At 35.5% G+C, this 27015-nt stretch overlaps 1 protein-coding gene across 6 annotated transcripts in view; it reads left to right on the top strand.

The window, feature by feature from the left end:
* Positions 1-26670, top strand: part of IMMT (inner membrane mitochondrial protein) — a 36725-nt gene extending 10055 nt beyond the window's left edge. For 2 of the 6 annotated variants that reach the window (XM_058183401.1, XM_058183405.1), the window contains 12 exons: positions 72-195; positions 3298-3417; positions 6735-6839; positions 7424-7560; positions 9111-9214; positions 10862-10997; positions 12385-12514; positions 17275-17289; positions 18670-18893; positions 22329-22460; positions 24217-24346; positions 25505-26670. In XM_058183401.1, the coding sequence (XP_058039384.1) occupies positions 72-195; positions 3298-3417; positions 6735-6839; positions 7424-7560; positions 9111-9214; positions 10862-10997; positions 12385-12514; positions 17275-17289; positions 18670-18893; positions 22329-22460; positions 24217-24346; positions 25505-26112 (1965 nt within the window). In that variant the 3' untranslated portion in view covers positions 26113-26670. Of the gene's footprint in view, positions 1-71; positions 196-3297; positions 3418-6734; positions 6840-7423; positions 7561-9110; positions 9215-10861; positions 10998-12384; positions 12515-17274; positions 17290-18669; positions 18894-22328; positions 22461-24216; positions 24347-25504 lie in introns of those variants that run through there. The other 4 variants (XM_058183403.1, XM_058183402.1, XM_058183404.1 and 1 more) reach the window with 4 other exon arrangements.
* The last annotated feature ends 345 nt before the right edge of the window (positions 26671-27015 follow it).

The following is a 27015-nucleotide window of genomic DNA, read 5'->3' on the forward strand; positions in this document are numbered from 1 at the left end:
CACAAATAAAAAAAATTAAATTATAGCAAGAAAACCTCCTAACTAATGGAACTAAATATTTTTTTCCACAGATACAGTCAGCGCCACTAAATATATCTTCTGTAGCAGAAATTAAGAAAGAATCTAAACAAGCAGTTGTGAGATCTCCAAAGAGCAAAACGGACACTATTTCAACTACTACAGAAGAAAAAGAAGGTAAAAACAGACTATTGCCCTAAAATCCCAATAGGCAGCAGTGTCGTATTTATGAAAGATTCAATGTTTGAAGCTAGCTGTTATTTTAAACTAGCTCTAATCTATTTTTCTTTTGAGAGTATTAACACCTGCGTGTCCTTTTATATTAAGTGCTTGCTGATAACATCTGTTGTTGAAATACACTTTAAAATATTTTACGTATAAAATTATTAAAATGTTAACAGTATTATGTAACAAATATACAAACCACAAATGTTCAGAAAATTATTGATGAATGTATAATCAAAGAACAAATTAAGAGGAAAAATATCTAGAAATTGTTGAGACTAATTAAATTAATAGAAGGAATATATGTAATAGGTTGAATAGATTTAATTAAATAAGATAAAGTATTTTATATGTATATATGAAGAGTAAGAAAGAAAGTAGCATTGGGAATCTTTTTGGATTCCCAAATATCTAGGCCAGTGATGGCTAACGTTTTTGCCATCGTGTGCCAGAAAGGGGGGAGCGGGGGGAGTCACGTGTGTGCGTACCCACACCCATAATTCTATGCGCCCCACCCCTGCACATGCGCACGCGACTCTCCCCCCCCCACCGACACACAATGGCCCGATAGGCCCATTTTTTTCTCTTACTTGTTTCCAGAGCCTCTCTAGGAGTCTGGGAGGGTGGAAAATGGCGTTCCCCATTTCCCTGGAGGCCCTGCGGAGGCCAAAAACAGCCCGTTTACCAACTTCCGGTTGGAAAGGAAGTGACATTTTTTGCTGTTCCCCAGCCTCCAGACTCCTAGAGAGGCTCTGGGGGGGGCTGGGGACAGCAAAAAAAGTCACTTCCTGTCCAACCAGAAGTTGGTAAAGGGTCGTTTCTGGCCTCCGGAGGGCCTGGGGAGGGATGGGAAAGGCAGTTTCCACTCCCCCCAGACTCCTAGAGAGGCTCTGGAGCTAGGTAAGAGAGAAAAACGGGCCTTCCCCACCACCACCCAGGCCCTCTGGAGGCAGGAAACAGCCTGTTTCCCTACTTCTGGTGGGCCCAGAAGGTCCGAAAATCAGCTGGCCAGTGCACGCAGGTGCACCAGAGCTGAGCTCACATGCCCACTGAAATGGCTATGAGTGCCACCTGGGCCATAGGTTCACCATCATAGATCTAGGCAATTCTTACAGCAGCTGCCATAAATGAAAATTTAGAAATATCAATAGAGATACCTGCTGATATAAAGTGTATAGTTTGGCATTCAAACTAGGAGTAATCCTTATACTCCCCAAGAAAGGGAGAATATATTAGAATCAGTTTCCAATATTGAAATAAGGGAAAGTACAAGAGAACATGAGTTACTGATTTAACTAACTCTGAGCATAAGCAGTTATGATCTCATTGGGAAATATTTTTAAACTGGCGTTTCTGCATATTTGTTAGAAGGTCATTAAATCTTGCTAATCTGAATACTTTTCAGCATGACAGAAAGCTTCTTAAAATAATTAGGAATAGCAAAAGGATTGAGATAAAATTCTGTAAGATAATTTGGAACGTTAGATCAGCCAATTTTTTAATCAAGATGTAAAACATGCTTCTTTATTTTAGAAATAGCTTTCTCTAAACTAGTTATCATTGGTGATTAGGCTGGTAGGCCATAATTGGAAATATAATTTCCTATGGCTTTTTACAGGAAGAATTGAATTTTTCTCTAAGAACAAGTAGGACTGGAGATCTGCTTCCAAAATTTAATTGCAGTCAGTATCTCAGGTGGTGGCTTCACATACAAAACAGTTATTAGAGGAATCTCTAGTTTAAGTTAAAATAAAACATTAAAAATGAATTGATAAGTATGGGCCATCATATTTTTATAAACACAGAATGGAGTACAATTAGATTATCATACCTCTATAAAATTTAATTGCTGCTGGAAAAAAAGTACTACCTATATCTATCTGATTATTACTTTTGAATCCTTTATGCGCAAAGTAAAGATTTGTCTATTTTTTAGTTCCATATGGAAAAAAGACTGAAATACCATACATTGGTCTTTAAAGCACTTGGTTTGTTCTATTTATATACTATTTAGATGGCAATTGGAATATTAAGAAAAATACTGCCTTTGCATTTCAGTAATTCGTTTCAAGCTTTCCATACTGACAGAAGTTAGCTTTTTCTCTGCCTCAAATAAGATTTTGGAAGAGCTTCCAAAAAGTCTTTCTTAAAGCAAAGAAGGAGAGGAGTGGCAGTAGCAGTGGCATAGAATAATGCATGAATGGAGTTTGCGTACATATTTACAGCATCAATCATTCAATTAGTTAATTGTGATCATAGGTCGTAACAACATGATATAGAATACAAAAGAAATGAAATCAGAAAAATAAGAAGAAAAAAAAACAACAACCCCCACAAGTGTATAAAATAATTAAGTTTGAGAACCACCTCATAGGATTTTTGTTGTCAAGAAAATAGGAAGAGGCAAGAGTGTTATGTATACCGTATATACTCGAGTATAAGCCGAGTTTTTCAGCACGTTTTTTGTGCTGAAAAACGTCCCCTTGGCTTATACTCGAGTATATACGGCTTATACTCGAGTTTTTTTTTTCTTCTTTTTTTCACATTATACCGGATGGCGCAAACTTGGCGGGCTTTTGCATTAGCGCGGGGAAGCCCTGCCGGTGCAGTGAGAGGGCGGGGCGGGGGAGCCGCCAGCCTTCTCGGCTGAGGGAGGGAGGGTTTCCCCGACCGGTAGCTGCCTCATTTCCCACCCTCGGCTTATACTCGAGTCCCCAGTTTACCCCAGTTTTTTGGGGTAAAATTGGGGACCTCGGCTTATACTCGGATCGGCTTATATTCGAGTATATACGGTACTTAACTCCTTGAGTTACTTACAAAATGATACGGATGAATGGATGGATGGCAAAAGAGAGAGAGAGAGAGAGAGAGACAGGAAGAGGAAGGAAGGAAGGAAGAAAAGAAAAGAGAGTTAAGATAAAAATCAGTACTATTGAAAAGAAAGATTTGTAAAGATAGTGATCTGGCTATTAACTATTGGATCACATCCCCGAGAACATAGATTAGTCATTCAGCTTCCAACCCTTTAAGTTTATGTATCATCAATATTTACAGCAGGCTCAGAAGTCGCTCACATAATCTCAGCAACAGGGGAAGCATTGTCAGTACCAGCTCCAGGAATGCAGCAGGAGGAGGAATGCAACAAAAGTCACGTTCAGCAAAAACCTGATTTAGGTATCTTTTGTTTATCTGCAAAATTCTGAAACAAATATAATTATGGAGATTCAGAGCTAGATCCATTATATATGGATGTTAACTATCAAGATTCTTGCCATCTCTTTGAGCAAGAATTCCTCAATTAATTAATATATGACTTATTTAATATTCTGCAGGTTTTGTATAACCACTTCTAATATTTTGTTACTGATTTTGCTTAGTTTTTTGGGATCCTTAGTGATGTGAAAATTAATAATTTTGTCCTATATCCAAGATATCAATTGGTTTAAAATGATTAATTTTTATGACTGTAACTTAAAATTTCACATTGTCATCTGCCTAATTGCTGCTTTTAGTAACCAAAGCAGTTGACATATATGAAGATATATGTATCTTCAGCTACAATGTGGCAAAAAAAGTCATAAAAGTATTAGTTTGGTATAAAAAACTTATTTATTTTGGTTATGAAGTTAACTTTTTTCTTTAGTTCAAATCGAATTTATTTCAAAGTCTGAAACAATTAATGATATGTTTTATTTGTTAACAAAAACTAACATCCTTCTGAATTTTTATAATTCTATTATTGCTATATTCCTTTGTTGGAATTTTACATATTTCTACAGTAATATTTGATTTTGGGACCTATCAATCAAAAAATGGGCATACATTATCTTCTATTCTTCATACATTATTGGGTTTATTGTTTTTTAATCTATTTTTATATTAGTCAAAATAAGTTAAAATACAAAACACCAGTTGAATACTGATTAATATATGACACCAATATTAGTTTCCCACCCCTTGTAAAACAGACCCAAAGAATTTTAAACTATTAAATTAGTAATTCTATTAACCTGTCATCTATATAATATATGCATATTAATGTCAAAATAGTTAAGAACAACAACAATAATAAAAAAGGCAAGATCAAAATTTCAAAACCTTCTGTTAACAATCTATCTTGTAATCAACTCATAGAAAATTTACCCTGGCTACTTAATGATCCCAAATTGTCCCAAAAATTAACACTGGTTCGTCCTGGATCAGATATCATGTTTGCTTCTTAAAACCATCTCTTTATCAATTATTGTCTGATTAAATATAATTAGTCCAATTTCCAAAACCAGCATATTGTCTCCAAAAAGTCCAGATGAAATTGTTTCCTAGTTAAGTGTGATAAATCCATTCCCCAATCGCCTTCAGTCCACTTAAGAAAGAACAATTTATCACATATGCACTCAGTTTTGTGCTGTTGTATAAGAATGCAGACTTGAACTTTAGGGCGGCATATGGAATTGACTCAGTTAGTTCTAAATTGTAGGGTCCATATATCTTCCCAGCAAATCTACCGCTTTCAAATCACGTTCCTTTGGTGGGTTTAATGTATCTACATTTACTTGCCGCTGAATGTTTTCCAAAACCGTTACCGATTCATCAAACCTTTTAAAAAAGCTTTTAGCTGGGAATTGCATGTTATCAAACTGTTTTTTTCGAGTGTCGATGTCACTCCCTTGTTTGTAATATGATATGTTGTTGCTCTATGTAGTAGATAAGAGAGTTCTTCATAAGGAAATAGAGAGAGGAGCTGGGAAGATAATTTCTGGATATTTTGATCTGAAATTAAAAGAAAGATTGAGAAAGATAAATTCAAACATTATGCAAATTGGTAACATACACAATCCCTGTAGTGAATGTCCAATAAAAATGTAAATCAAGTAAAAACATTTTCACTATCCAGGAACACCTTGTGATTTTCCTACAAACAAATCAGAAATTAATGAAAACAGCCGAATAAATCAAGGGAAAAAAGCAAAAAGAACAGATAAAATCTAGCATGGGTTGAAATAAATTAGCATTCAACTGGCCAGTTTTAAAGATAAAAATCAAAGCAAAATACAAAAGTTAAAAGTTAAAACCCAGGCTTGCTTACAAGAACTCAGAGGAAAAGACAATTGAAAGACTAGTAATCTTCTGGCTGCTGCTACTACAGGGAACTGCAGTCTACTGGTCAGCAGCCATTTTGGAGAGGAACCTCATTATTGGGTTTATTGTTCAGTTTAAACTTGAAATTTTTAAAAAAATTCTCAATAAAATACCCTAGATTTTTTTTTTAAACTTTAGCAATAAAATACAAAGTTCAGAAAATATAAACTATAAATATTGTTCTTATAAACTTTTTTCTTTTATTTCTGATAGCTTACTTTTCGTGATAATGTTTGCCTCATCCTTTTTGCTTTCTCCTTTAGAAGAACTTAACATGAATATGACTTGAAATACACACACATACACAAACAATTTTACTTACTCACTACTTTTGTAACTATTTTTAAATCCCTCTTTAGTGAAATCTTATTGAGAAAGAAATTCTATGTAATTTTGTAAAAATTCAGGGTATCTGTCACAGTATTTAGATGTCATAATAAAATAGATTTAAGATGTACTTTTGTATATTTCTCCCCCTACATCTTGGATGTGTACTTTTTAACTTAACGAACATCCTCTTTGAAAGAAGATGATGATAAGAAAATCAGTTTCAATACCAATTAGAAAGAATATTGTTTACTATTTTATCTAGATGAACAATCGTTCAATTGCAGATAGTATGTAGGTAGGATCTTTACCTGAAGTTATTTCATTGATTTCCTCTAACCTTACCAACTTTTTAGTCCAAGGTTCAAAAAAGGAATACATTTACAGATTATGGTAGTATTCATAAAGGTTTTTGTGGTTGCTGCTACTAATGTCCACTTTCAAATTGTGCATCTGTGTTCTCAATTTTGGAGTTGAAGGTACCAACAGAGTTCATTTTGGCACTGATCAAGATACTTAAATTCCCACTATGAAAACACAGGCCTGAATTTTATTTTAGAACTAGCAAACCATCAAAAGAAAAACTTCTGTTTCTTTATTTAATCAGGCGTTACAAGAAATGGGAAATTTCCATACTTGTACTAAATTCTCCAAAGCTCAGTGTCACTACATAGATTTTACCCTGGCTTCCCAGATGCAGAGTAGTGTTAAAAGCTGCAATGTATCTTCATACTATTTTGAGGGTGAGCAGAAATGTAGATCTCAGTTGTTCACGCTGTAATTTCAAGGATATGTCTAATGTGTGCGTTAATGCCATTAGAATGACTGAAGACATAATTCAGTCATCAAACACTCATTCCTAATTGGTTTAATACAAGGTATTAGGAGGACATTTAATATACCTGCAAAATCCTTTTTAAGTACACAGGCCATTATAGAAATCTAACAAGTCACTTTCTTAAAAATAAGGTGTGCTTAGTCTTGGTTTTCCTTTTAGTATTGTGCTTAAAAATATCTATACCTAGGTAAAGAACATCGTCATGGTGATGCTGTTGTAAAAGAAAGGCCACCTGAAGAGGTTGCAGCTCGTCTAGCACAACAAGAGAAAGAAGAACAAGAGAAAATTAAGGGTATGTGGGTAGATATTATGGCTACTTTTATACAATTTCAAAAACATGGTTTTAATTTCAGTAGCTCTAAAGTAAACCTTATTTACTTTACCCCCTGAAAAGATAATTAGTTTATGTGGTTCATATTCATTTTACAACATTTAAAAATATTCTGATTAAAAATAGATTCATGGACTATTTTAATATACATTTTATTTGGTTTAATTCATATTGCTTCTTATGAAGTGGCAAAGTTGTGTTCCAAAATATAGTTTGGGACCATGGACTAGTATGTAGAAGTACTCCATAAATACAAAGCCATGATGAGTGAATCTGGAACTTTAGTGCTTTAACATAAGTCAGAATGGATAGACAGCCAATTTTAAATATTTAAATCTGGTTTCTGGTCTTGACTTGTCTGCAAATATTTAACCAAACTGCTGGTTTTGCATTTCATAAAAAAATATAGTCGAATGCCAGATCTTTGATTTTCTTTTTAATTTTAAGAGAACCATGAAAAAATATATTAAAAACTAAACTGGAAGATTAAATTAATTATGTAATGTTAATGATCAATACAATCATTTTCGCATTTCCCTTTCTAGCCCTTGCAGCATCCTTGGAAAGTGCTTTGAATAGCACTACTCGTATCACTTTGCAAGCAGTTACTCTCCAGGAAGCTGCTGTCCAGGCGGTCAATCTTCATGCTCAAAAACTGAAAGAAGCTATGGATAACTGTGAGGTGCACATGTTTTATATTTATTATATGTTACATTTTTGTAAGTTTTTTTCGATGTTTTTAATCACTAAGGAAAAGTTGCTAAATGTGTCACACATCTTTAGAGACCAAAACCAATACAGAGGTGGGATGTAAGTTATTCAACAGTACAGTAGTCCTCACTTACTAACAATAATTGGGACCAGAAATTCCATTGCTAACAGTGCAGTCGTAAGACACAATATCACTTGACTTCCTGTTGGCTTTGCTATTGATTGGTTGTAAGCTGGCAGTGAATGTCACAATAGTGATCACAGGATCATTGGACATTGCAACCATTATAATTGCGAGCTGATTGCCAGGCAACCAAATTGTGATCACAGATACAGGAATGATGTGACCTGTCTTAAGTATCCCTTGTTTAGCGCCACTATAACTTTGAACGGTGACTGAATCCATGGACATTAAATGAAGATTACCTGTAATATTATTCACTTATCAAACTTAGATGATGATATAGCTTTTTGTTGGAATATATGACATTACTAGGGGAACCTTGTTTAAAAAAAAAAGACACATGAATAAAATCTATTCAGTAGCACTGCAATAATTGCTCACAGTAACGCAAAGTGTATAACTAAATAAGGAAAAGGGAATCTTTTATGTAAAACATCACAAACTTCTGATTGAAAAAAATTAACTTGGACTACAAGTTAATTGGACTGTAAGAATCGGATCAGCATGCTCTAGGATTCTGTAGAAGGCTGTGGTAAGGGGTCACACAAATGACTATATCTCCACAAGTATTGCATCGGCACACGTAACACTTTACCAATGTTAATTGGGAACATGTGTACATGTTCACACAAAATTTCATCGAAATCCATGATGGTCGAGCACGGCACTTTTCTGAAATTAGACCACTTGACATGGAATGACCCAGCTTGGATCTGCCTCCCAGAATACCTCCGATCAGCTGTTCCAGGCGGCGGGCATCCCTACCACCTGGAACGGGCCTAAAATGGGGCGTGTGGAGGCAGAAAATGGGGCACGTGGAGGCAGAAAATGGGACATGCAGAGATGGCAATAGGTGGTAGTGGTGATGGATGGTGGCAATCCCCACCAATCCCCTGGAACATCTGACTGGAGGTATTCAAGGCAGCAGATCCAACTGCCAATCAGTTGCTTGTGTTAAATCAGTCTGTGCTGAACCTGACCAGGCTGTTTGCTGCAAGGACGCAAATTTCTGGGAGACAGAAGCCGAAGGATGGGCAGGGCTTTGGCAACGTTCCCTGAATTTCCACCCACTTTGGGGAGGGGGGAATGCGTCTGAATGAAAGCTACTTTTTCAAAGTTAGGTAGCACATTTATACTCTTACTAAAAGGTAGGAGAAGAACATCTACAAAGGTTTGGATAATCTGTGCCACTGATATGGTAGAGTAGAGTAGAGTTAGGAGAACAGAACAGAACAGAATAGAATAGAATAGTTTATTGGCCAAGTATGATTGGACACACAAGGAATTTGTCCAATAATGAATAATGAAAATGATTGGCTATCTTGAATATCTGCTAGGTTCCAAGTGAGAAAAAGGCAGTTCAGTGGAGAACTTTGGAGGAAGCATTGAAGGATCGTAGAAAAGCTGTGGATGAAGCTGCAGATATTCTGTTAAAGGCCAAGTGAGTTTTTATATGAAAAAAGATTTTAAAAATATTTGTACTATAAAAATAAGAATTGTAGAGTTTTTGTGTTAGATTTTAGTTTCAGTAGTCAGTGACCGAGTTTATACAATGAACTGTACTATAGTTTATTTGGATTGGAGTTAGCGTGTTACTTTTCCAGCTGTTTTGGTTTCTAAACTATTTATAGTTTAAAGGATTACTCCAGACAGTTTTTGCTTCCACAAAAAATAAGGGTAAGCAAACTCTTATAGGTAACTCTAATCAGTAACTAGAATCAATAGTTTATTTTTTTTCCATTTAAATTATATAATTTAATTATATAAGGGTTAGGAGTGCAGTACCTCTTAATGACAGTTATTGGGACTGGAATTTCTGTCACTAAACAATGCAGTTATAAGACAAGATGTCACTTGGTTGCATTCTTTAGTGACAGCAATATTAGCCATCTGTTACCATAATTAAGTGAGGATTGTAGGTTACTAGGGGAGGACATCCTGGCTGCTGGTTTCCAAAAAGTACATTCCATGGGGAAACCACCAGGAAGTTGCAAATCTGAGGCAATTCAAATAGGTTGATGGGTAGGTAAATGGCTGCTCTTGGATCAGGTGTGACCAGTGACCGGCAATGTGCTGCAAGTGCATAGCCAGGCTGGGAATGACTGCTGCTGGGCTGGGAAGGGTGCACAATGACTGATGACATATGACACAAGCATTGGCTAGGTTACGTGTGACTGCTTCTGGGTTGGGGAGATTTACTGAAACGACTTACTACCTTTTCTGTTGGCTTCCCCCTTGACTTTACTCATAAGAAGCCACCCGGGTGGGGGGGTCACAAATGGCAATCACATAACTGTGGGATGCTGCAGCTGTCACTGTGCAAGCACCCAGATCATAATTATGTGACTGCAGGTATATAGACAACTAGTCCTTTAAAGACCAGTTGTAAGTAAATGCATTCAGAACCACCATAACATCAAATGGTCATTGAAAGAGTGGTCTGAGAACTACCTGTCAATAATGCTCAATGATTTCATTAAAAAGAAATTATTTAATTTTTTTAAAGTTCAAACTACCTTATTTGGCAAGATCTTTGTTCCTATAGGAGATTTTATTTATAGAGATTTTATTCAGCCTAAAAACATATTAATTGAAGCAAATTTATATGGCGTCTTATCACACCTTCATGTGATTCTGAGCAGTATACAGCAAAATCAATTAAAAACAAATGTAAATAACTATAAAAAAAACAATTAGAAATAAAAACCAAGATTTCAGGGAAATTGGCAGTATTCTGAGGATTATAGCTATCTCACAGGCTGTGTTTTTGGGATCCCAAAGATTGCTGGAAAAACATTTTTAAGGACTTTCCAGAAGTGGATAGAGATGAGGCTTACCTCATTTCAGGGGAACTAATGCATATACATATGTAAATGTTATAATGTTCATTTTATTAAGCATTTTTACATTTTAGCATCTATGATATTGTGTGAACTTGTGTCTGCTGCCTAAAAAAGTTAATAACTCCTGCTTTATAGATAATGCACATAGGAGTGACAGATTTGCTTGCCATCTTTTTTGTTGTTGTTGTTATTTCTTGAACAAACAATGAATGATGGTGTATTTGATGGATTCTGGTTTTATTTAGAGAAGAAATAGAAAAAATGAAAGGTGTGATTGATAATGCCAAGAAATCTCGTATACCTGGAGTCAAACCTCACATACAGGGCACAGAAGAGAACCTTCATCGTATGATCACTGATTTGGACAATGTGGTCAAAAAGGTAAACTCATGCAAAATTGGGTTTTATGGATTTTCATTGATGTTATGGATATTTCAGTGAACTTCAATACTGAAAATCAATTTATTTTTTAATATCTTAGAAATGTTAACATATTTTTCCATAATAAACCACAGTACATTTAATAAATATTTTGCTGAGAAGTACATGAAACAGAAACTAATGTTAGTTTCCTTTTTTGAAATATTTTCTTTCATTTTTATGAATGATTCGATAATTACTGTTGCCTTTGCATTTATCTATGCTATTAGTATCTCATCTCTGTTTTGTATATTTCTAACTAAGGGATTTTAACATTATCCTTTTAAAATAGTCAGAGGTTAGAGAGAGAGAACCTAAGACAAGAGCTGGGAACATATGAAAGATTGCTATTTCTTCAAAAGCTAAAAAGTCAAATTCCTTAACTACAACTGGTACTATTGGAAGGATTGCCTGTGTAGTTTCTATGCACACAGAACTCCTCAGAAGTTTCTATAGTAGTAGTTTCTATGCACACAGAATAGTAGTTTCTATGCACACAGAACTCCTCAGAAGTTCACATAACTACAGAAAATGGATGTTCATGTCTTCCCTGGGGAGGGATTGAATCTTTCATATTTGTTCTATGGAACTTCCATTCAGTACCATCAGTTGGAAGCTAAGAGATAACAACAGTGGGGGGAAAGCGTTCATTACCCTTCTGAGAACCATAGATACAAATAGTCAATCTTTTTTCTTCGTATTCTCTGTAGTCCTGGAATGGGCTAAATTACCATGCCTCGGGTAGAGACAGGTGTCCTATTCAGACAATAGGAATATTAGAGAAATCATTTGAGAATGAATCATTTTCATCATTCTCAATGAATCCTGTAGCTCACCTTCTGAAATGGACAATTTGCCCATATGATGTTTTTCTGAAAATTGGTTGTTATATGTGGGATTAGAAAATCAAATCAAAGTGGTGAAGAGGCTTGACTATGACGCTGTAGTTGGTAGAACCTGTGGTAGGGATCAGACAAGGTCTGAGAAGTTGAGATCAGTGGTAACACAGTTGGTATCCATCTATTCGTCTGTCCATCCATTCATTTATTCTATCTATCTCCATCATCTATCTGTCTCCCTATTTGATCTATCTTCCCTCTCTCCCTCCCTCTCTAAATTTCTGGGGTTTGTAATTAAATTGTTACTATCGCCTTAGATACTTATATACCCAATAGAGTGTTTTTTTAAAGCAATTAGTATTTTCTGTCCAAATACAGGTTTTATGTTAAAATATGACTCTTCTGCTTTTATTTCATTTTTAGTATTTTATATCTGCTTCCTCTAATAGTAATACTGCATTACCGAACACCTACTTAAAATTTTAAGCCTTTTTCTTTTTATTCTGTAGGTACAAGCAGCACAGTCAGAGGCTAAAATAGTAACACAGTACCATGAGCTTGTAACCAAAGCAAGAGAAGAATTTCAGAGAGAGCTGGATAGTGTTACTCCTGACATTCAGACTGGTTGGAAGGGGCTGAGTAAGTAAGATCATAAAAAATACAGATAGCTGACGTCATGGCCAACATCTCCATTTGAACGCTTGATTTTTGGGACTGATTTAGCTTTATTAACCCTTTCCCCTTGTTAATTCCTTAAATTGATGCATTCTTAATTTTGTGGACTCTTAATTATGGATACTTTCTTTTGGGCTTGATATGGGTATATTTTCCTTTCCATCAGCAATAAAATAGTCTCCCATAGCTAAATAAAATGTATCTTAAATTTGAGGTGCACACTTGCACTTAATAAACAAACAAACAAACTCATATTCGTCCAAAATTTATTTGGAGAACTAAAATATAGAATTAAACAATGTGCAAGCTCCTCAATTAAATTGAAATTACCTGCTTTCACATGGCTCTTTTAAGAATGATATTTATACAAAATTAGATGCATAGAAAATCTTCACCTATGATAGACAGCAGTTCTAAAGTTAAACATAGGTAATCCCTCTTACTAATCCCTCTTTTAAAGTTCTGATTTACCTTACCTTATTTAACCACCTTACTAGGAATATCAGAGATTGAACCTGACACCATCTATAATGGGTGTCAAATTCATGTCATAGCGGCGTCACATGACATCGTGACTTTTCCCCCCTTCACTAAGGACATGGCCAATGCGTGACGCATCCAGCCTGTGGGCTGTGAGTTTAACATCCCTGATCGATAGTGTATTTTCTACTGTTCTGCTGTTTAACTCTTCTGTCTTTTAATTCAGCCATTGGCTGGGCTATTTTAAGCAACAAAAACTCCTAATAACAAGCTATTGTTGTTGAAGATATTATTCACCATCTATTAAATTACATTTTTAAAAGAAAATATGATGCTCAAATATTAGCAGTAAAGTAAATAGTTCAGCAATAAGTAAATTAAAGTTCACTGAAACAAATCAATAAAGATATACTTGTTGCTGTTCCCCTTTGGATGAGGAAGTATATAAATTAAATAAACAAAGTAGTTCACTAAAACAGCAATTAGCTGTAAGTTCTCTGGTACCAAATCCTCCAGTGCTAAATGGCTGACATACAGTACATCCATGCATATATATAACATTGTCTTTTAGGTAAACGTTGTTATTCAAACCCAGAGAAAGCAGTAAGCAAAAGAAATTAAAGATCAAAGATAAAAGAAAAGGAAATACATCTAGTTTGCACAAATACCATATTCTTCCATCATGTCCATATAATGATTAATGAAATACCTTTTAATATTTAAATTTCTAGCTTCTCTCTTTTTTTTTGAAGATTTTTTTAACTATGTCCTATTACTCATTTTTCTCTTTTTTCAACTTATCCATCCTTACTTTGCATGTCGTTCTTCATCTAGTCTGTCTCGGTGACCAATTATGTCTACTTCTTTTCTACTAGTTGGTTTTATATTGCATCCTTATAATTTCCTTGCTCATTCTTAATCTGGCTCTTCCTGTTTTGTGATGTATACTTTTAACTCATTTTCTTTCCATTCATTTTTTTTCCCATTCTAAGATGCCTTTCTTTCTCCCATATAACAAGGTGGGCAAAAGCATTTCAGTTCTTTCAACAAATACTCATTTTTCTAACCAATCAGATATGGAATATAAATTTGCACATTTAACATTTGTCTGGTCTTTTCTTATCTATACTATACTATCTGAAATTATTCACTCCAGTTCCCTGACAGATACAGCTAGCTTGATTTTTAGTGTATTTATTTTTCACTTTGGTTCTCCTTGTTGCATCATGCAGTATATTTCACATTTACTGCACTTCTTTGGGTTCTCAGGCAGGCAGGCAGGCATACTGCTTGAACACAAAAGTACTATATATACTCATTCAGGACCCCAAGTAACATATATGAATATCCCACAAGAATTGCTTGAATATTTGTTCTATCAATACATTGATACATATCCTACTCTCCTTATTCCTTGTTTGATATCAGATTATCAGATATTTATCAGATTATATCAAGTATTTTACTCATCTTGTGCATGCTTTATTTTTTTCATATGCCATTATTATTGCATTTGGCAACCAGCCTTCAACTCCATATTCACACAAAATGTTCCATAATTCAAGCAACTTCCACTTTATAGTATCCTTCTCAAAATGAAGAAATTTCCATAATTTCTCACAAATTTGCAAAAGAGCAAAAATCTTATCTGCACCTTCCCTGCCAGCATAAAGCCACACTGCAGTTCTCAAATCTTTTTCATTGTATTTCTCATACACTTTCAATCAGATTTCTGCCAGATACCTTCCTATTCCTATTTCACAGGTTTATCCACTTAAATGTCTATTCATTTAATGTTACTTTTCTTTTTGTATAAGAGAACTACATTCCGGTTATTAGCCCCTGTCAGCACTTCAGCATAGACCAGAGCAGCAAACTGACTCCTTAGTAAAATTAGAACTATATACTTTATAGAGATAGATTAGCATAACACAATCTTGCAACCTAACCCTGATTGGCCTTCACTTCCCTCTTCTCTTATAACTCAGTAAATAATGGATGAGTGTGCCCGTGTCTCTTCTGAATAATATTTTGCTTCTCAGATTTAAGAAATATTTCAGCCCTCTATGCTTATGTAATAGTTCTTGCCTATTTCCTTCAAGATCATTTACTGGTACCATTTTTTCGTATTTTCATAGAGTTTATTACTTACATATTTTTACACTTACACATTTCAGTTCATTTGAATGCAAATCTCATTTGAATGCAAATCTTGAAAGGACCCTGTCCTGCATTCTCTCAGCTTCAACCCAAATCATGTAATCATTTTTATTCTTAGTTCAGAATAACAGAGTTGGAAGGGACCTTGGAGGTCTTCTAGTCCAGCCCCTTGCTAAAGCAGGAAACTCTATGGCATTCTAACCAAATAGCTGTCCAATCTCTTCTTAAAAGCCTCCAGTGATGGAGCACCCATAACTTCTGAAGGCAAGCCCTTCTTTCTTTTTTCTTACTTCATAACAAATCCTCTCATATGTCATATTAGTGTATTTCCATACACTTCTGTGGTATCTTGTAATGTTATTATTTTCACCATGTTCCCAACTGTTTCCACATCTACCTTCTTTATATCTACTTGAGAACTTCATTTTTTTGGAGAACTAATCTGTGTTCTTTGTTTCCACATACAAGAATCATACATTTTCTTCATGCAGTTGACTTACTACACTCTAGTTTCTTTTATTCTTTTTTTTTTCAATATCTGTTCCCAGGATTCACTTTTTTCGCTGCCAAAACTATTATCTTTCCTACATTCAGAACCTCACTAATTGAATCTTTCATCATAATGTGTTATAATTTTATAGTTATTCATTTGTTATGTGTATACAACTTATTAAATTATGATTTAAAACAGATGAAACTTTTCTAAGCAGATTTGTTCAGATGATAACCATTTTCATTTATCCTCAGGTCTCTGCATTGCACAGTTACTTTTTCTTTGCTCTCCTGTCCTATCTATCTAACTTTTTCCTGGATTGGATTAATGTAATGTTGCACATTTTTCTCCCAATCTCATCTCTGATCTTCCACAAGATCAGACCACCTTCTTTCAGATCTATTATTTCTTCCAATTCCCTTTACTTTCACAGATAAGCAATTTACTAATTTTCTTCATTCTTTAGTTCATGCTCTTCATCATTTGTGTATGTATGTGTGCCTTCAAATCAAAGCTGACTCCTAGTGTTTGCCTGAATTATTCCCTGCATTTTTCTTGGCAGGATTTCAGAAGTGGCCATTGCCCCTTTACAAAAAGCTTAGAACAAATGATTGGCCCAAAGTTATCTAGCTTGTTCGGTGTCTAAGGTGGGATTAGGAATCTGGGTCTCTTGGTTTCTAGCTTGATGTCTTAACCACTACACCAAGCTAGGTCTCCTTTATCATTTACTCCCCTTATATTCCAAATTGCAAGTTTCCATATCCAGAATGCATCCCCAGAAGCGCCCATAAATATTTTCATAGATTTTGTCCATTGAGATTTTCAATAAGACAGAGTAGAGTGCATTCAATTACCAGGCTTGGTACCTATGACATATGTAGCATTACCTGTTTATGATAAGCATATAACATTGGTGATTTTCAGCACATTTTAGCTTGTATGACTCAATCACAACTAAGACCATGCAGCTACATATGAAATGAAAAGTTGCCTTCTAAGTGATCTAACTGGGAAATACAGATAGGTATTGAGGATACATAATCAAATAATTACTTCAGATTAATGTTCTAAGAAAGCAATTATAATACATTCTCTACTTTGATGTGTACTATTTTCCTCCATTCTCAAGTAAACGAATCAAGTAAAATATTAGACAAATAAACATAAATATATAGTCCGTAGAAAGAAAAAGGCATGACTGAGCAACTAAAGTGTCAAGGAGATTATACAGGCTTTCCCTTTATCATGCTGCAGTATCCAAAAATTAAAACTGAAGGGAGAAGCAGAAATATTTTTAAAAGAAAGAGCAAAAGTTAATCTGAGTTAGTAGGAAGAATGAATTGATAAACAATGATTGCACCTAACATTCTGGTATGGCAGAGAATTCCTTCCTATATATGCATATTTGAAAGGATGAAATCCAGCTCTAAATGCATACTAGTATCAGCCTTGAATTTTTAACTATCTTCTTTATTAATGCTCAAGCCTTGCACATGTATCTATATTCTTTGCTCGGAATACTTATAACAACTCATTGATCTGTTACTGTGAATCTTGTTTAACTTCTTCATACCTTCATTTTCTCTTGCAGAAATAACTGATGTAGGTGAGTTCTTAAAACAATTATGCTTTGTATAAATTTCACGGTTCTCTTGTTTATTTTAACATGAGACTAAAATGGCATACATACATAAACATTTGATTTACATTTAAAAAATTATCTTTCTTAAAACTTACATATTTTTTTAAAAAATGTGCTAATGTTCAATATTACAAATCATAGTTGCGAGCTTAAACCAAGTTACATGTATTTGTGCTCCAACATGAATAGTCATTTTCTTGAGTTGCTTACAAATTATTATTTTATAAAGTTTAGTATGTTTATGTACATATAAATAATTTGTATGGATTTATAAGAAAGCAATCATTTTGCTTTTGTACCTGTTCATTTTTTTTCTTTACATTTAAATATTGTTTTTTACATTGTTTATGTTAAGAATGTTAAAAATATACCTATACATTAAAACATAAGTAAATTAAAACCAAATATTAAAGTTAAAATGTAAAATGCATTTTTGAAATTTATTTGTTATTAAGTCATCAAATGATTTTTGACTTAATGACATTTAAAATATAATTCTTGATAGTAAGTTGCCTTGAAATTTAAAAATAACTATTAGGTTCCTTTATGGAGCTGAACACAGACAAAACTTCCTTGAATTGCTTTAAAGACAGGATGCCACGAAACTAATTGAATATAGATAATTATAACTGAAGTTTTTTGGGGGGGTTAATTAAATCAATAAACTTACTCAATGATATAATTAAATATATTTTAAAATATTAATGTTTTTATTTTAGTGTGTTATTTTTGTAATAGTGCTGCATTTGTTAAGTTATCCCTACTATAGAGATCACTATGTAAAAGAATCTAGTTAGTGTTTTTTCTTTTATTTCATGTATAATTTCTCAGGATCCTGAATGTTTAAGAAATTGCATAAATCGGTTCTTCTTCCTACCTCTAATTGGGGCACTCAGATGAGAAAAGCTTCATTTAATGAATACTTTATTTACTGTTGCAAAATCACTGTACTTCTCTTGTTCTTTGTACCCAAAGTCTTTTTGAATGAATAGATTTCACTGATGCTTTTGTTTCCAGAATACATGAGAACATAAAGTAATTGTTTTGTTTTGTTCTGTATTTCTATACTGCTTCTTGCTACAAGTAGTTTACACTATTTGGTTCTGATAAATAAAAGAAATACAGAGAATTTTGAATCAGACTTTTCTTGATTCTTCCTAGTAATGTTGAATTTCAGGTCTCAGTTACATGGTGGCCAAGTTGGCTAAAAAGGATTGGGAAAAGTCTAAATTGTTTGGAGGCATTAGGTTGAGAAAAATTGAAATAATCTCACTTTGTTTATGCAGTTAAGTAATATGTGAAGATGTAACAATTTTTATCTGTTTAAACATCTGTCTTCTCCAGCTGACGGGCTGACAACAGATGACTTGAACTCTCTTATTGCTCATGCTCACCGCCGTATAGACCAGCTGAATAAGGAGCTGGTAGATATGAAAGTCCGAGAGCAACAACATATTAAAACAGCTCTGGAAAAACAAAAACTGGAAGAGAAAAAAGCTTTTGAGGCAGCAGTAGCAAAGGCATTGGAACATCATAAGAATGAAATCCAAATTGAACAGGAGAAGAAGGTAACTAATGAGTGTTTAATTTTCTAACATACCATGCTTTTAAGTTGTCCGTGCAATGTTGGCGAGCAATTGGCGCAAGGATTGTTACTTAGTGCTTATTTGCTTATTAAGACTGCATTAAAGTAGACTTCTAGACAGTGGTGATTTAGTTAAGATAGTTTTGAATACAAATTTTCAAGCAGACTACAGTGTTTGCACTATTTGGAATGTACCTTTACCACAAAGTCCAGCTTCTAGTATATATTGCCAAATCAGTGAATTAGTGGAATTAACTGGAGTAATGTCTGACAAACCTGAGATAGAATAAGCACTGTGCTACAGATCACTCAGGAAAAAAAAGTGCACCTCCATTCTCATGAGGCAGTTGTTTGAAAGAAAAGATTTAGATGATTTCTCAAGAATAAAAAAGTACGTTTCACAATTTAACAAACACATTCAAAAGCAGCAGCCATAGAAGTTTTCTTTGCATGATGCTTGGCTTTTTAGAATTGGGAGACCTTGTAGGAATTAACCCCTAAAACCAAGACTGACAGAATCAGGAAAGTTAATTTCCTCTTAAAAGCTTTTATGCTCTTAATACAGTGGCTTGTTCTCCTAAACATGTGAAGAGTTTGATTATATATATCTGGTTAAAACTTTGCTTTATATTTCAAGTGATCATTTTGTTTTCATAAACCTTACCTTCTTACATAGATTATTTTTAATGATTTCACATTTTCATGGAGAGAGAATAATAACTGCAGCGTATGCGGCCACACCTGACAAAATGACAAAACTTTCCATCTGTTAATTACAAAGGCCACACTGCTTGAATCTGTACATATAGCACATCAAAACATTACATCCTAGGTTCTTGGGAAGAACTCATTGCATAAGAAGGCCAATACCAGCTAAAGAACTGGCAACTGAGTTTTCATATTTTTATGTATATAATATTACTAATGGGAGATGATGGCAAGAAAGTGATGGGCAGCAGAGAGAAAGCAGAGCAGCTTAGTTCATTCTTTGCATCAGTCTTCATGTAAAAAGAAAAATTAGTCCAACCTACCAAAAACAGAACTATAAAAGACAGATTAGGAATACGAATTAAAATAAGCAAAAAAAGTGGTAAGAGAACACCTGTTCATTCTAGACGAGTTCAAATCACCAGGACTTGATGGTTTACATCCCAGAGTTCTGGAGGAGCTGGCAGACATTATCTTGGAACCATTGAAACATCTCTTTCAAAGATCCTTGAGCAATGGGGAACTGCTAAAATACTGGAAAAGAGCTGATTCCCATCTTCAAAATAGGGGAGGGGAAAAAACAGATCCAGAAAAATACAGACCAGTCGCCTGACATTTTTCAGCTCCTGGAAAAGATGATGATGATGATGATGATGATGATGATGATGATGATGATAATCAGATCTGTGAACACATAGAAGCAAGCAAAGTTATAACCAGAAGCTAACATATCAATACAGATCATGCCAAACAAATCTTATTTCATTCTTTGACAAAGTGACTAAATTAGTGGACCAACAAAATGCTGTAGACGTAGTATATTTGGATTTCAGAAAGGCATTTGATAAAGTAGACCACAACCTGCTTCTTGGTAAGCTAGAAAAATGTGGAATAGATAGCATGACCGCCAGATGGATTTGTAACTGGTTGACAAATCACACTAAGCATGTAGTCCTTAGTGCAGGGGTGTCAAACTGGATTTCTTCGAGGGCAGGGTCAGCATTGTCGTTCTCCACGGGCCGGCCGGGAGGGGGAGACAGTACAGACAGTCTCCTGCAGCAACCTGCTGGCCAAAGTGGGGTGCGTGGAGGCTGCACATGGTTCTGCTGCACTCCATTTTTGGCCTGGATGGCCTCTTGCAGCACTCCGCTGGCCAAAACAGGGTGTGGTGACCGCACGTGCCCCCCCTGTGCCCCATTTTTGCTGGCCACACCGCCCCCCCATCCCATTTTGGTTGCCAGAGGCACTTGGGCAGGTCCTTTGATATTTTCAGGCTTGCCCCGCAAACCGGATCTAAGCATCCTGCTGGCCCTTGAGTTTGACACCCCTGCCTTATTGGAACTACAAGAGAGAAATAAGCAGTGAGTTACCCCAAGAATCTGTTTTAGACCCAGTATTCTTCAGTATCTTCATAAACAATCTAATTGAGAGAATAGAAGGGACCTCATCAAATTTTCAGACAACCACCAAGCTGGCAGAAATAGCCAGCACTCTCGAAGATAGGTATAGATGATGTGAAACTTGGCTTAATAGCAGTAACTGTGAGAGGGATCTTGGATTCCTAGTGAACGATCACTTAAATATGAGCCAGCAGTGTGCTGCAGCCACCAAAAAAGCTGATACAATCCTAGGCTGCATTAACAGAGGATAGAAGCTCACATGAAGTGTTAGTACCACTTTACAAGGCCTTGGTAAGGCCATATTTGGAATATTGCATCCATTTTTGGTCACCACAATATGAAAAAGATGTTGAGACTTCCTGAAAGAGTGCAGAAAAAAAGCAACAAAGAAGATTAGGGGACTGGAGGCTAAACCCTGTAGAATGGTTGCAGGAATTGGGTATGTCTAGTAAAAAGGAGGACTGGGGTGACATGATAGCACTGTTTCAATATTTCATGCCACAAAGAAGAGGGGGGGTCAACTTATTTTTCAAAGCACCAGAAGGCAAGACAAGAAGCAATAGATGGAAACTAATTAAGGAGAGAAGCAACCTAGAACTAAGAAATTTCCTGACAGTGGAACAACCAACTAGTGGAACAGCTTGCTTTCAGAAGTTGTGGGTGCTCCATTACTGAGACTTTTTAAGAATAGACTGAACAGCCATTTGTCTAAAATGGTATTGGATTTCTAGCTTGAGCAGGGGGTTGGACTACAAGACCTCCAAGGTCCCTTCCATCTCTGCTGTTCTATGTACTAGTTTGTTTAAAGAATAAATATGTGTCCAGAGTTACTCTGAAAAGTACCTCCAAACAAGAAATGTAAGAAATATTTTTATACTTTGGCTTCATCCAAATAGAAGACTAGTGTGTTTTCAGATGTGTGAATGGAAGATTTGACAATGACCATTTGTAGTGTACCCCACTCTATTGTTCAATTTCTATTGCCTCGGTGAAAAATGTGTATCTTTGGACTATGTATTCCATTCTCAACACTGAGACTAAGTTTTACATTATGATTTCAGACCTTGTGAAATACCATATCTAGTTTTTAAATGGGTTGATTCTTACTATTCTGTTTGTTTTTTGTTTGTTCGTTTGGTTTTTTTGGGTTTCTTTTTTGGTTTTTTTGCAAATTTGATGAATTCTGTAAAATAGAGAATGGTTTTGTGCCCTTTTGAGTTACCTAATAAAAGTATTATTAAACTAAAGATGTAGTTTACAGATGGACAGGTAATTTTTAAAGATGCAAATACCAGTGATTTTTCTAACAGGTTGAAGAAGCTCAAGCAATTATGGAAAGTGAAATGCGAACTCAGTTACGCCGACAAGCTGCTGCACATGCTGATCATCTAAAAGATGTTATCAGAATTCAAGAACAAGAATTGAAGCAACAATTTGACCAGGTGGGAGTTTGCTTTATTATAGTGAAAGGTCCTTTAAGTGCAGTGCTTTTCTCATACTCAGAAATTTTTCTTGTTATGAAATAAGAAAATACTAGGGCTGCAGAAATCATTTGAAGGAATATTTTGTAAGAAAGGATGGCTTCCTTTAGGTCTTTCTCTGCTTTGGTTTAGTAGCAGTTCAGGGAGAAATCCTGAAATACCAGTTTGTAAGAACATCTTGAAAACCCCTGAAGTAACCATGCTGAGTCTTTGAAAGATGCAGCAATATGTTTTCTCCAGGTTTTTTTTTTTACAGAAGAAAAATATGAAAGCACTTTTTCCAGGATTCTCAGATACTTTCTAATTCATTGTAAAGTACCACTGTTTAATGCTTTGCATAATCCAAGTAAACTCACCTGTGTGCAAGTATTCTTTAGAATTGAGGAATTGCAAAATATTCTATGCATTTGGTACACAGCAAGTTGTGTGGAATAACAAGTTTTGAATGGTGTGTATCCATAATGAAAGAAACCTGCTTTGCCTGGTCATGGACATGAAGCATGTCTGGGCATGGATCTTAAGTACCTAAATCTAGGTAGAGGTCTTTTGAGGACTGGGGAAAGACACCAATAGCAGCAGAAAAATGAGCACAAGGGAAAGGAGGAGGCTAGGAAAATTACGAGAAAACTTGGTTCTATTGGATTTGAATACTACAGTGGCAGTGTCTAAAGGAGATAAGAAAAACAAGCTGCTGGGAAGAAGTGGAGAGAAACAGATAAATTGGGCTCGCTGGGCTTGAATTCAAGCATAGCAGCTAAGAAGATACTAAAAGGAAAGGAAAGCATTGGGAAACTCAGTGGGTAGTGCAGCCTACTGCCATGCAGAGGAAGTGGAGAGAGACGAAGTGGGGAAGGGAAAGGTTTCCCATGCCACTCGTGTACATTTGCTGATTCATATATGCCTCTATTCAGATCTGTGGATTTCTTGGAATTTCCTTTATCATGATGAAATTCTAAATATCCAGAGTACCGGTATATTCATGGATGGTAAATGAGGAAAAAAATGAAAAGTGGCAGATAATCTATGGAGTAAACTTTTTAAAAATCTTTTGGTAGAATATGATATTTTGTAATTGTTTTTAAACAGTCCCAAAAATATTGAATAATAAATTTAACATTATTTTTCTTTTGGAGAATAGTTATTTGAGATGAATATTGCTATAAAATAATACTTACAATTAGGAAATTGGGGAAATCATCTCTGTGCAAATCTTGGTGTAGTAACCTTGCTTTTGCAGCCTCAGAACTTTGAAATTATTGGTCTAAGTGGACAACTTTCAAATGAAAATTTCAGTCTGTTATCTTAATTTGCTCTTCTGCTCCACATGGCAAGACCATACTGAATTGTATTTATAGAAATTTAAGTTGAAATTCCATGCCATTAAGCTTCTTAATGCTCTTGAATATATGGAGAATAGAAAATGTATTCTGCTGAATGTCAGAAGATTCTCCCTTAAGATTGTCTACTCAGTGCATGAAGGTTAAGGATGTTTTGCAAACACGGACATAATACAATAAGAATCCCAGTAAGGGAAATACTTGTATCTTATGAGGGGTCCTTGACAGGGCAAGCCACTAGAATGTACAATGAGAGTAAACTCTACTCAAGTTACCAAGTCTGGGTAATGAAATGTCTGCAAGAAAATAACCAAGCTCAGGGAGCACCAACTTCACCCCTCATAATGTGAACACATTTTCACCATGTGTTTTTCTTTCAGAATTTATGTGAACAACTCACTGAACAAGAACTTCAACATAAACGTCTTCATCAGGAACAGATTGACAACTTCACTCTGGATATCAATACAGCCTATGCCAGGCTGAGGGGAATCGAACAGGCAGTTGAAAGTGAGTGCAGCATGTTAAGTTGTAACAGGAATGGGCTATCTTTAGTAAAATTTTGGTGGCTTATTTATTCATCTGCTTGTTTTGTAGATTGTAATTCCATTCTAGCAATCTAGTTCTGTACCAGAAAATTTATCCTGAGTTAGAATAGGTAAAATAATCCAGTATTTATAAACAGGCTGGATTTCTGTATTGCTCTTTCATTTCTAATGGGAAGCGTTCAAACTCGAAGAATTAAAATTGTATGCTAAATCAGTAAAGGTAATCTGTAACATACAATTACAATTTGGTAATTTCTCTTGCTAAGCAAGATGGTCATTAAGTGACTCACACCTGATTTTCCTTTTGCATTGACATTAAGTGAATCACACAGTTAAGCAAATACAGCTTAACTTGCTTGTCAGAAGTTGGCTGAAAGTCATAAATGGCAATCACATGACTGCAGGACACTCCCACCAATATACTTGTTGCTATCAGGCCAGATGTTACTTAACATCTCACCTAATGTTAAGACATATGGTTATAAAGCAGAGCACTTGGAATTTCTAGTGCTGTTTTAACCATGAAAGCCAGGTAGGTGATCTTCTACCAGTCACTCCCTCAGCCCAATTCCCTTCACAGGGGTGTTGTGGGGAAAATAGGAGGAAGTAATATTATGTTGGCCACCTTGAGTTGTTTATTTTTATTTTAACTTTAAAGAGCATTTTACAAGTTGGTAAGGCCTACTGCTGAAGATGATTTTTTCATTTTCTTAGCCTTAGGTTGCTTCCAGTGGCTCCATTTCCACCAAGTAAAAGAAACCACCTCCTTTCTCACTCCCAGAACAACTCACTCCCACCACTTGCTTTCCTGCTGCTCCTCCTTGCTGGACAGCTGGCCTGATTAGGGAGGGGTCTTAAAGGGGCAGAGTAGCTTCAGCCCAGTCGCTAGGCAATTTTCAGGGAGCCTGGCCTCTCAAAAACACTATTTTGCGATAGTAAAAGAAAATAAATTATTTATGTCATTCTTCGTGTCAGTGGCTTAGCTTTACTGTAAGGTGCTATCAGCTGCATTATAAATTTGGTTGTTTCTGTTGATTTAGAATGTGTTCAAGCTATAAATGAATATGTTTATGCAATCTAGATTTTCCTTCCACTAAATGTATGGGGTTTTATATTACAGGCCAGGTGGTTGCTGCAGAAGAAGCCAGAAAAGCCCATCAGTTGTGGCTTTCAGTTGAAGCTTTAAAGCAAAGCATGGAAACTGCTGCTGGGGATAGTCCCACAGAACCTTTGGAGGTTGCAGTACAATCCATCCAACTCAGCTGTCCTGATGATGCATTCGCCCAGGCCTTAACAGCTGCCCTTCCTCAAGAATCACTCACTCGTGGGGTATACACGCAAGAGGCACTAAGGGCACGCTTTCACACAGTCCAGAAGCTGGCTAAAAGAGTGGCATTGATAGATGAAACAAGAAACAGTTTGTATCAATATTTTCTGTCTTATCTGCAGTCCCTTCTCTTGTTTTATCCTCAGCAGCTGAAGCCACCGACTGAGCTTGGCCCCGAAGACCTGGACACATATAAGCTGTTCTCTTATGCATCCTACTGCATTGAACACGGAGACTTAGAATTGGCAGCTAAATTCATCAATCAGCTGAAAGGAGAACCCAGAAGGGTGGCACAGGACTGGCTGAATGAAGCCCGGATGACCTTGGAGACAAAACAAGTGGTGGATATCCTGACCACTTATGCTAGTGCTGTGGGTATGGGAACAACTCAGGTGGACTAATATAAACCAGCTACGCAGGACTCCTATATCTTTAACATTAGTCAACCAACATACAAGATTTGCAACAGTACTGGGAATTGGTGGTTCCAAACCATGCAAGCAGCTCAAGTGTCATTGGGGAAAAAAGTTCCATCTCCTAGTACTCTTATAAATCTTAGCACCTGTTGCATTTGCATTTTTTTCCTTCAGCCATTTATCATGTCTGGAATGTGTTTTTGTTTTTGTTTTAATCCACATAACACAGTTTCCAGGTATTACTGATTGAGCTTGTGAACCCACCAAAATAATATTTATAACCTCTTACTGATTTGCCATTTGGCTCAATTAAATAAATGATATTTAAACGATTTATTTTTCACTGCTGCTTGGATGAAGTAGATTTTTAAAAAAACACAAATTGTGTAAGAAGCAGATGAAAAATGCATAAAACTATGTGCAAACAATCTGTTAGTTTCCCTTCTGTTTCCAAAGTGGAAATATAAATATTTCCTATTTGGTATTGACAGATTTTATATATATAAAAGGTATAAAAATCTAATAAAATCAAAATCAAATTTTCATAGGGCGTGCTTTTAGCAATGGTACATTTACACATTTTTCTTTATAGAAACTTTGGTACAAAAAATTTATCCCAAGCAAATTCTGCATAAGCCCTGAAAGCTATTTACCTGAGCATTCAAGGCAACATCAATTTTTTTTCTCCAGAATGAATTTTGATTGAGAAAGTTTTTCCATTTATTCCTATGTTGAAAAAATATATAATATCCTTCTATTGAGAACAAATGCTGTCATCAGCTAAGTGGTTCTATCTATAAGGTAGACTACATTGTTTTGAAATAAGTTGAGACCACATGAGAATCCCATGGATCTGAAGAAATGTTGCTATTTCTGTTTACATGTGTG

The sequence above is a fragment of the Ahaetulla prasina genome, chromosome 4, assembly GCF_028640845.1.
Source record: "Ahaetulla prasina isolate Xishuangbanna chromosome 4, ASM2864084v1, whole genome shotgun sequence".
NCBI lineage: Eukaryota > Metazoa > Chordata > Lepidosauria > Squamata > Colubridae > Ahaetulla > Ahaetulla prasina.